General features: G+C 30.8%; 2 protein-coding genes across 2 annotated transcripts; both read right to left on the bottom strand.

The window, feature by feature from the left end:
- Positions 1-1,362: 1,362 nt before the first annotated feature.
- On the bottom strand, positions 1,363-4,748 carry LOC144557353 (uncharacterized). The gene is made up of 2 exons (XM_078305922.1): positions 4,393-4,748; positions 1,363-1,781 (listed from the first exon to the last, which is right to left on the bottom strand). Exons 1-2 carry the CDS (start codon positions 4,647-4,649, stop codon positions 1,499-1,501), a joined length of 540 nt encoding a protein of 179 aa, XP_078162048.1. The 5' UTR covers positions 4,650-4,748; the 3' UTR covers positions 1,363-1,498.
- Positions 4,749-7,288: 2,540 nt separating this feature from the next.
- Positions 7,289-8,951, bottom strand: LOC144557352 (uncharacterized). The gene is made up of 2 exons (XM_078305921.1): positions 8,636-8,951; positions 7,289-7,894 (listed from the first exon to the last, which is right to left on the bottom strand). The coding sequence occupies exons 1-2, from the start codon at positions 8,890-8,892 to the stop codon at positions 7,612-7,614; spliced, it is 540 nt and encodes a 179-aa protein (XP_078162047.1). The 5' UTR covers positions 8,893-8,951; the 3' UTR covers positions 7,289-7,611.
- Between the last annotated feature and the right edge of the window lie 3,261 nt (positions 8,952-12,212).

Raw genomic sequence — 12,212 nt, 5'->3', positions numbered from 1 at the left:
TTTCTTTGTTTTCTTCTGTTTAATTTATTCGTCTTTCTCTTCTTATTACATATCAATCATTACTTGAGTTCAAAGAAAAAATAACAAGTGTATTTTCTGTCAAAATTGTTTTTCATACAATCATACCCCTGAAACTGATTCACCAGAAGAGACTGAAGAGTTCTTCTGATTCGATTATTTCAGTCAAACAAAATTCAAAGAAAGATAGAGAGAAAAGAGATGGGGAGGGTATTTTAGTCATTAGTTATTTCGAGTGATAAAATTAAAAATTAACTAAGTTTAAAGTGGCATTAATTATGATGATTTCTAATATTGAGTGGTATTTTTCAAATTTTAAGATTTTAGAGTGGCAAATAACCAATTTTCCATAAAATATATTGTTGCGGAAATTCTTTTGAACTATGCATGTATGGGTTTTTTCTGCATAAGAAATAAAAAGGAAGAGAGACATGATGAATATATTCGTTCTGATTTGCATGTGCGAAGGGTAAACTAACAGGCCAAACCTGATCTTAGTAAAAATAAAAATTATCTTTTAGAAGTTTTAAGTTGTTTCTCCAGGGAAGACATTTTTTTTTGTAAAGAATGGGATCTTTGAAATAACTGGCTTCAAATTATATCCTGAGGTTCATACATAATGATATGATTGGAGCATATGATTATGCTAGCTAGGGCTGTATAAAAAGCTCGCAACTCATGAACCACTCGAACTTAGCTCGGTAACAAATTCGCTAACAACTCGTTCATTTAAAATTCAAGTTAGTTTGACTCGAGTTGAGTTCGAGTTGAACTCAGCTCGCTTGTTATAACTCGTGACTCGTTTGATTAATGATTTCATTCATAATTTTCGATTCTTTTTATTTTTCCAACTAGATGTGACTAACCCAAGTTGATCCAACTCATTTCATTTAATCATTTTGTTGTAGATTATTTGTTAATTCAATTAACTTCTAATATTATTACATAACAACAATCACTAGTTGAAGTGTTCAACATTTCAACACCGTAAATGAATTGACTCACGAGCCAACTTGAGTTACTCGCGAGTTGAATTCAAGTCAGCGAGCTAGCTCGGCTCAATATTCTCAACTCGAGCCAACTCGACTCACTATCATCCGAGTTGAATTTGAGTTGTCCATAACTCGAGATAACTCGGCTCATTAGCATCCCTTATGCAAATGTTAGAAGTTACAATGAATTCTAGCAATCCAAAAAGACATCCATTAATTTACAACGAAATGGAACAGAATAACAATACATGCTTGTACTACCCGCTAATACAATTCACGTTCCCTTGCTACACCGCAAAAACCTCACACAACCTAGACCTAGACCGCCTCCACCACCGCACTAAGATCACAATGAGAAGGGTGAAAAATCTACATGTAACAGACTAACCGTCGTGTTTAAACCCTGAAAATGCTTCAAGCCAACAGTATGAACTTCTGCAAAAACTTGCTTCATTTATAATATGGCAACAAGAAGCAAGAATCATTTTCTAGGGCTCCATGAATGTTGCATTAGTTGAAAACCCGGCATTTTGCAGACTAGTCAGGCCACAAGCTGTCAGGTTTGCGATAGTCGGTCGCTTCTGAATGCAAAACATACTCTTATTATTTTCTTGTTCCTCTTCATAGCTGTTTCTCACTAAGTAATTACCAACTTTATATGAAACATGTGATTTGTTCATCAGGCGTTGCCTACGCTCGACTGTCTCGAGTGCTTCATCCATCTCCATCTGCTCAGTCCTGCACTTCTCACTACAAAATGCTTCATCCCCTCTGTAATCAAGAAAATGAATCATTCTTTAGCTAAACAATGCATTTTACGTTAAATTACGTTAATAGAAATGCAGTTTGTAAATGGGAGAATGTACAAATTGTCCTTCATTTTCAAACCAACAAACAAAATACTCCTCTTCATAAATTATTAACAAAATGTCCTTGTGAGCTCCACTTTCTCTTCCCTTTTCTCTCCCTCTCACTTCTCCTCATTTACTCTCCATCATTTTTTATTTAAAATGGAGGGTTATGCAACATACCAACAAATATAAACACATTTACTTGTTGCATAATTTTCTTTTAATTTGTTTAATTGGTAGCCGCTGCTTTACCGAATTGCTCTAGTCACTAGTGGAGATTTTTTTTATCTATAGAAATTAATAAAATAAATTATACAGAAATAGAAAGAGTGTTTTATTTGTAATATTTTTAGAAAGATCGGGATCATTAGTTCCGATCCATAATTTTAATTATTTTTTCTCATCAAAGTTGTTCAAAATGAATAAGAAAGTATTAAAATTTTGATTTGGGACTAATAATCTCGATCTTTCTAAAAATGTTGCAAATCTTTCTATTTTCGTACATCTTATTTTATTAATTTCTATGGATAAAAAATTATCTTCACTAGTGTCCAACAATTAGTCTTCTTTTTTTTATAAAATAATTATATGATGTCACCACAATTTTCTTATCTTTTGATAGGTTTGGTTATATTATTGTAGTTTCCTATGAACTATAGACTATGGCTCTTTGACAAGGTAAAAGACATATTTTTTTTTATTAATGTATTAACATAAATGATGATAGCAAACTTTAATGTCCCACATGAAAGAATGTTAAATTTTTTTTATCTTAAGGGGCGGTATTAATAAACATTTCTAAATTTGTTTGGTCGGTTATTTTGATGTCTTTAATTTCTTACATAAGTTAAGAGGATCTAAAACCAGATCTACAATTCACAATTCAGCCAGTTAATTATTTGATTGGACAAAATATTGAATTTTGTAATCATTTGAAAGATGAAGAGGGTTCAAATATTTTCAATTTTTATGCTTTCATCATTTTTAAAATTTATGCAGTACAATAAAACCGTTAAATATAATCTATATTATTTTCTCTATAAGTCAATAAAATTATCGTTTTTCGATTATAGTTTTACATGAATTAATAAATTGAAAAATCAACATTCATAATTTATTCACATTGATGCACTTTTGCAAGCTCTGAATTCTAATCAAAATAAAATTGAAATTTTGTAATATTATGTGTGCATAGAGAAAATAATAGAGATCATATATAACTTTTTATTTTATTTAAGTTTTAAACTTGAAGTTATTGTAATTTTTAAAATGAAGACAAAAAAATTAAAGACACTTGAACCATAGGGCCACCATTGCATTATGCTTTTTATATTTAATTTCATAAAAAATAATACTGGTGTAGTATAATGAAATTTGTTATAATACTGGTGTAGTATAAAGAAATATGTTCCTGTGTACGCAAGCTTGAAAAATGATATAACAAAAATAATAAACTAATCTTGATGCGATGAAGTACAAAATATTTGCGACAAAAAAATTCATATTTGCTACAAAAATAATAAACTAATTTAACACATCATGAAACAATCTCAATGCAATTTAATCAGCAACAAAAAAAATTAATAAATATCTGCTACATCTACAAACTTTATGGATAAAGTACAAAATATTAAGAAAATAATATTCGCTACAGACTTCGTGAAACTAGGCAAAAAAATTAATAACATAATAATAAATAATTTTATTATAATTTTTAAATTGACAGCAATTTAATGACCAACATTAAATAATAAACCAATCTTGATGCATTTTATATTTTATGATCTGTTGTATAATTCTCCATTTGAAATAAAAAAAAAACTGCATAAAGAGATTGGTTTATTAAATAAAACACGACAAATTATGCAACAAGGAAATGTGTTTACATTTGTTGGTATGTTGCATAACCCTTCATTTTAAATAAAAAATGATGGAGAGTAAATGAGGAGAAGTGAGAGAGAGAAAAATGAAGAGAAAGTGGAGCCCACAATGGCATTTTGTTAATAATTTATAAAGAATGGTATTTTGTTTGTTGGTTTGAAAATTAAGAGCAATTTGTACATTCTCCCGTTTGTAAATAGTAACAAATAAAGTTCTATTATTTAAAAAAAAAAAAAACTCAACAAATTGAATAGCAATAATGCAATAATATGATTAAGCCTAAAATTTTCAAATCTTTGTTTACCTTAAAAGGATACTATTGGGAAAATGATGGTAAAATATATTTAATAATGCATAAATAGGGGCAAATAAAGTTCATTTAGTTTTCTTAATTTGTTAACATTTTGATCTACTTAATAAGCTTTTGGAGACCAAAAATTTTGTGTGTCATGTTTCTGGAATATTAGCCTGAGAGTAGCATATAAAACATGTGATACTTGGTAATCTCAGATTCTCAGCCCAATTAATTATCAAAAACTACCACAACTGATCATTCTAAGCAATTAGAATCTTTGAAGCACAATGTAATTAAGACCCTCCCATAACCACTATGTATTCAATTAAACGACTGAGTAAAATTTATCACACACCTGTACATGAAAATTTCATGCCAGATAGAGATGGGCTTCTGGCAGAGAAAGCACGATTCAAGGAAGTGATGCTCCCCTTCATCTGATTCTCCAACCAAGAAAAACCGCTCCTCGTAGTGTTGACAGTGTTTTTTTGTCGGAGTGTTGTTCATGTTTGATTCGTCCTCAAACATAAATAAATTGAGAGAGCTTGAAGAACTGGATGACATTGAACTCAGAGATGAACCGGAGGTGGTGGTGGCGGTGGCTAGTTCCATGGCTGCATGAGAACTTGTGATATTGTTAGCTTTTCTTCAATTCTTTTTTTTTATTATATTTTTTTTCTTTTGTATTTTGATGATTTGATGAGGGTGAGGCTTGGGAGCTTATATGGCGGTCCGGAGAAGTGGAATTAATCACTGGTGGTTAAACCATATGTGCTCTCGGTTCCCCATTTAATGCATAAACAAAGAAGGTTTTCTATGGGGGGGGGGGGGGGGGGGGGGGGGGGGAGTGGGGGGATGGTATGGTAGAGTAGAGTGTGGCTAGTATAACATTAGTGTTATTTAAGTCTATATAACACCAACTCTAATATCTATTAATTCAAACCGATCTACTTCATTAGTTGTGCATTTATATGCAAATTTATAAATTTTTGAATTTATTTAGTATCAAGTCAAGAGTTCAAATGAGTAAGTTTTTAAGTTAATTTTAATATATTCATTTTTTTTAATATTTTTATCACTTGATTTGATAATAAAATAACTCGAAAATATAAAAAATTTACACGTAAATACATTACTCATAAAGTAAATTAGTTTGAACGGTTTGGATTAATCGTTTGAAGTCTATTCAATCGATTTTGAAGTTAGTGTTATATAACACTAATGTCATACTAGCCGGACTTGGATATGATAATATGTAAATTGTGTATTGATCCGTGTTATGTAAAATTTAAATAGTCAATTCGAACTGTTACACATGATTTATATATGAAAATATATTTGGAGACCACATTTCACATTTTTTTAGATAGTTAGAAAATGACTATATAGTCTAAAGTTTTTAAATCAAGCGAATTTTTATCTATATAAAAAATAATAATTTAAAATTTAAAATGTAAAATTTGGTCTCTAAGTACTATATACGAGCTGCTTCATGATGTGTATATTACCAAAGTCTCATTTTTGTTATGTTATATATTTTTCAATATTTAAAAGTATGTTTTATAATTATAATAAATAGAATGATAGTATGAAGTATTTTTTTTAACGTTTTACTGTCGGTACGAGTTAGCCAGAGTATAATAATTAATATTGTTATGTATAATTTAATTATATAACTTTACATTGAAAAAAATGTGTATTTTTTGTTCCTTTATAAAATTATATATAAACATTGTAAGATTTTATGTTGTGCGTTCACGGGAAAGTTAAACAGTAAATCATCTCGTTTTCGGCTCGTGTAATAAATTGTAGACCAAGAAGAAACAATTTTTTCCGCAGGTAATTCAAAACCGTGGATGCATCATGAATGACGAGAGAAGCTGTGGGACAAAACCGGGGACTGGTTCGGCTATTAACTTTTTATTATCCACGCCACGAGCAAATCATACTTTTGCGCTAAGCTTTTTAATTCATTATTGGTTAAGTGGATATGATGGATTGATGGGCATACAAATATCTTAGGGAAAATCTTCAGTATACCCGTGTAAACTTTTGAAATAGCCAATTCCTTCACCAAAATATCATAACATTCAATATTTCTATACAAATTTAATATTTTTTCTTTTATTCCATTAATTTTTTTTTAATTAAATTAACCACAATGCCCTCTAATGTTAAATGGAGATGTCCATTATTCTCCTCTTCCTTCCTTTCTCCCTTATCCCTGTACTCCACGCTTTTGTCATACCAACTTAACATCTATGGACAAAAAAAATTGAGAAAATTAGTTTGAGAGAAAATACATTTTGATAGAGTAGATAAGTCCCAAAACTCACAACACCACATTTTACATCAAGTACAGCTCTTGTGTGAAAGCCAGCAATGTCAGAACAGAGTAATAGCATTCTAGATTTTCTAGTTCATTGATGTTCATAATAGGGCAACATAGTTTGATAAAGAATAATGTCATCCGGAATCAGGCACACTCCAATAATCATATTTTACTAAACAAAAAAACTAAGTAAACGCGAATATATAGATACTGAATATTGAGCGTCAATTAACCACTCCAATGATGAAGAGCTCAACTTGATCTCATACTAGCAAAAATTGAGAGTTAATTGACTACTCCAGTAATCAAATTTTGTTATTCAGAATAGAGAGTTATTCTAGAATAGAGACTATTTGAATAACAAGGTGCATTCAAACAACATTTTTGTTATTCGAAATAGTTAGAATAGTTATTATTATATATTTCTTGTAAATATTGAAATAGCTATTTGAAAGTGTGAAGAAAGAGAAAAAAATATTTTTTCGGATTTTCACCAAGTTAGTCCCAAAATTATAAAATTAACATTATTTATGTTATCTCCACATCGTGACAATTTATTTGAGACTCCACTCGTCTATCTTTTCTTTTAATTAACATCTTATTTATATTATTCTTTATCAGTTACAGCTATTCACTATTCAAAATTTACAATTCAAACAATATATTTACTAATTCGAATAACATCATTTTTATACTAATCAGAAAATCACTATTTATTTTCTATTCTCATTTGTTATTCTTAAATTTCATTATTCTAACTATTTTAACTTCAATCCAAGCGTACCCTTAGAAGTTTTAAGTTGCTTCTCCATGGAAGATATAATTTTTTTTAAAGAATGGGATCTTTGAAATAATTGGCTTGAAATTACATTCTGAGGTTATGCAAATGTTAGAAGTTACAATGAATTCTAGCAATCCAAAAAAGCAACCTCCATTAATTTACAACGAAATGGAACAGAGAATAACAATATATGCTTGTGCTACCCGGTAATACAATTCCCGTTCCCTTGCTACACCACAAAAACCTCACACGAACTAGACCTAGACCGCCTCCGCCACCGCCACTAAGATCACAATGAGAGGGGTGAAAAATCTACATGCAACAGACTAACAGTCATGTGTTTGTCTTCTCAAAAAAACAGTCGTGTATTTAAACCCTGAAAATGCTTCAAGCCAACAGTATGAACTTCTGCAAAAACTTGCTTCATTTATAATATGGCAACAAGAAGCAAGAATCATTTTCTAGGGCTCCATGAATGTTGCATTAGTTGCAAACCCGACATTTTGCAGACTAGTCAGGCCACAAGCTGTCAGGTTTGCGATAGTTGGCCTCTTCTGAATGCAAAACATACTCTTATTATTTTGTTGTTCCTCTTCATAGCTGTTTCTCACTAAGTAATTACCAACTTTATATGAAACATGTGATTTGCTCATCAGGCGTTGCCTACGCTCAACCGTCTCGAGTGCTTCATCCATCTCCATCTGCTCGGTCCTGCACTTCTCACTGCAAAATGCTTCATCCCCTCTGTAATCAAGAAAATAAATAATTCTTTAGCTAAACAATGCATTTTACGTTAAATTACGTTAATAGAAATGCAGTTTGTAAATAGTAGCAAATAAAGTTCTATTATTTTTTTTAAAAAACTCATGTTGAATAGCAATATTGCAATAATATGATTAAGCCTAAAAATTTTCAAAACTTTGTTTACCTTAAAAGGATACTATATTGGGAAAATGATCGTAAAATATATTTAATGCATAAATAGGGGCAAATAAAGTTCATTCAGTTTTCTTAATCTGTTAACATTTTGATCTACTTAATTAATAAGCTTTTGGAGACTGAAAATTTTCTGTGTCATGTTTCTGGAATATTAGCTTGACGGTTTAGCATATAAGACATGGTGATACTTGGTAATCTCAGATTCCCAGCCCAATTAATCATCAAAGACTACCACAACTGATCATTCTAAGCAATTAGAATCTTTGAAGCACATTGTAATTAAGACCCTCCTATAACCACCATGTATTCAATTAAAAGACTGAGCATAGTAGGAAATATCGGCCAATACCGATCCGTATCGGCCGATACGTATCGGTATCGGCCGTGACCGATCCGATACTGGTCCGATACTCGCGATAGTGTGTTAAGCTCTAATCTATGGTATTGGCTGATACTGGTCCGATACGGATCGGTATTGGCCGTGACCGATCCCGATACCGATACCGATATTTCCTACTACGAGACTGAGTAAAATTTATCACACACCTGTACATGAAAATTTCATGCCAGCTAGAAATGGGCTTCTGGCAGAGAAAGCACCATTCAAGGAAGTGATGCTCCCCTTCATCTGATTCTCCAACGAAGAAAAACCGCTCCTGGTAGTGTTGACAGTGTTTTTTTGTTAGAGTGTTGTTCATGTTTGATTCGTCCTCAAACTTAAATAAATTGAGAGAGCTTGAAGAACTGGATGACATTGAAATTAAAGATGAACCGGAGCTGGTGGTGGCGGTGGCTAGTTCCATGGCTGAGAACTTGTGATATTGTTAGCTTTGGAGAGATGAGGGAGAGGCTCGGGAGCTTATATAGCAGAGTCCGGAGAAGTGGAATTAATCACTGGTAAACCATATGTGCTCTCGGTTCCCCATTTAATGCATAAACACCACAAGGACAGAGAGACTTTTATATAAAGTTATAATTTTTATTTGAGGGAGTGTATGGTAATATGTAAATTGTGTATTGATCTTTGTTATGTAAAATTTAAATAGTCGATTCGAAATGTTAAGCATGATTTATATATGAAAATATATTTGAAGATTAAATTTTACATTTTCTAGATAGTTAGAAAATGACTATATAGTCTAAAGTTTTTAAATCAAGTGAATATCTATATAAAAATAATTAAAATTTGAAAATGTAAATTTTTTTTTATCTATATATACGGATTGCTTCGCAATATATTAAAGTCTCACTTTTCTTATTTTATATTTTTTTTCAATATTTAAAAGTATGTTTTATAATTATTATAAATAGAATGATATTATGAAGTACTTTTTTGACATTTTACTGTAGTTGTCGGCATGAGCTAGCCGGAATATAATAATTAATATTGTTATGTATAATTTAATTATATAACTTTACATAGAAAAAACATATGAATTTTGTTGCTTTATAAACTTATATATAAATATTATAAGATATTATCTTGTGCATTCACGGGAAGGTTAAACAGTAAATCATCTCGTTTTCGGCTCGTGTAATAAATTGTAGACCAAGAAGAAACATTGGGTTCGCAGATAATTCAAAACCATGGATGCATGAGAGAAGCTGTGAGACAAAACCGTGGACTGGTTCGGCTATTAAGTATTTATTAACTATTTATTATCCCCGGCACGAGGAAATCATACTTTTGCGCTCACCTTTTAATACATTATTGGTTAGGTGGATGTGATGGAATTTATGCTTGTCGACGTTGTCGTATCCAAATTACATTCATTTTATGTTTGGGATCGCTTTCATGTTGGCATCAGGTTTTAGACAAACTTGCTCAGGGGCTCTTTCATGAGACAATATCCTCTGAGCTAACAATTATGTTTGTTTAGATATGGACTTTTCAATCAAAATCTATATAAATTCCATCCAAAGTAGAACGTAATGCTTTAATTTTCGTGCAGATTCTGATCTTATGATCCGGATTTACCTTAGGTGATGTGAATTCCTCTTCATAATATATCGACTCAAGATTTTATGACATCATTTTTGAATATGCTCACAGATAATTTAGAATATAACACAAGTACAAAGAAATTGCAGACTTAGTGCAGTGACACTAACTCTATCTTTCTTTGGAGGGGTCGCATATTCAATTCTCGAGAATAGTATTCAAAATATATTAGAGTGTATTGGAACTCTTTAATAAAAAAATATATATATACAGACACAAAGAGCAAATACTATTAAATTTGTAAATATATATATATATATATATATATATATATATAGAGAGAGAGAGAGATGGGCTACGGTGAGTTGCGAAGTAAAGCGACCATTTTACTTCACGCTCATATTTTGTGATTTTAAAGTTCAAAACGTCGATCCGAACCGTTCATCTTGTTCTATATATTGAAATGTACTTGGAGACCAAATTTTACATTTTTTGGAATTTATCTACTATTTATTAAGCAATTTTGAAAGTCGCTGATCTGATGGTCCAGAAAATTTTACTGTTTTTACTGTTCACAGCAAAACAGCAATTTTAAAAAATGCTTAATAAATAGTAAAAATTTCCAAAAAATGTAAAATTTGGTCTCCAAGCACATTTCAATATGGATTAAACATCTAACGGTTCGGATCGGTCGTTTGGACTTTCAAAGTAAAAATACAGCGTGAAGTAGAAACGCGTTTTACTTCGCAACTCACCGTAGCCCATCTCTCTCTCTCTCTCTCTCTCTCTATATATATAGAGGTTGGCTAAGATCAAAGTGATAGTTCCTGAGCTTTGGTGTTACCAATTCGTTTTTTAATTTTCAAAGTTCAAAACATCGATCCGAACCGTTCAAGTTGATCTCTATATTAAAATGTGCTTGGAGACCAAATTTTATATTTTTCTGAATTTTTTTACTATTTATCAAGCCACTTTGAAAATCACTGATCCAACGGTGGCTTAACAAAACTCGCTGATCCAACGATGGCTTCTGATTTTACTGTTTTGTTAAGCCACCGTTGGATCAGTGATTTTCAAAGTGGCTTGATAAATAGTAAAAAAATTCAGAAAAATATAAAATTTGGTCTCCAAGCACATTTTAATATAGAGATCAACTTGAACGGTTCGGATCGATGTTTTGAACTTTGAAAATTAAAAAACGAATTGGTAACACCAAAGCTCAGGAACTATCACTTTGATCTTAGCCAACCTCTATATATATATATATATATATATATTTCCAGTGTTTTTTATGTTTTGTGCTTGATTTATTCAGAATTTAAGAACAAAAAAAAACGAAGTTATGTATTATGTGACCATTTTAGAAATTAAGCCTGGATATGTGTCTAACTTTGTCAACATATATAGATTTGTCACTGCACTTGCTCAGTTAATATTACCATCTTCAAAATTTGAACATTATAATTGTATTTTGCGTTAACTTTTCCTAACGACTAGTATATAATCGTAATTTTATTATGACATCCAAATCAATTCCGAAAGTTATATTTTTTAAGCCCGTCATTTTAATAGGCTTGTATATTATTTTTTGGGTGTCACAATTACACTTCAACATCAACACTTCACAATTGAATTTTCAAATAATTATTTTTAAAAATGCGTCTTATTGTATATCAAATTAAGATAAAATGTCATATAAAAATAGAAAATTGTGACTTAGGTCTCCACAAATAAGTGATAAAAAAAATCAGAACATTGAATTAATTTTAAAAAAAAGCCGTTGATATTGTTGAGATATGACAAGTATTTTTTTTTTTTTTTTTTGTGAAGGAGAAAATAGGAAAATTGAGGTGGTGATTTGATTTTTTTAGAACTTAAATACGAAAATATTAATGCCAAACAACACTTATACTAGCTAGGAATGATAAAATTGAAACAAATTGATCCCTCCGCCCTTAGACCAAAACTCCCAAACTTTTTTTTTTCAGTAAAATTCGTAGGCAATTTTATTAATTTAAAGAATTTCAAATCAGCTACTACATAAGATTAGACAAGAAATATTTGAGAAAATACAGCTGTGAACAAACTAAAAATGCACAGTGATATGTGCATCTTGTGAACACAATTTTGCTCATCCTTGTTTGGTGAAAATGATAGGAGCTTAGTGATGGTTTCCTATGT

This window comes from Carex rostrata, chromosome 7 (assembly GCF_964058835.1).
Source record: "Carex rostrata chromosome 7, lpCarRost1.2, whole genome shotgun sequence".
NCBI lineage: Eukaryota > Viridiplantae > Streptophyta > Magnoliopsida > Poales > Cyperaceae > Carex > Carex rostrata.
The sequence above is the reverse complement of the archived record's forward strand: the minus strand, read 5'-3'. Positions and strand labels throughout refer to the sequence as shown.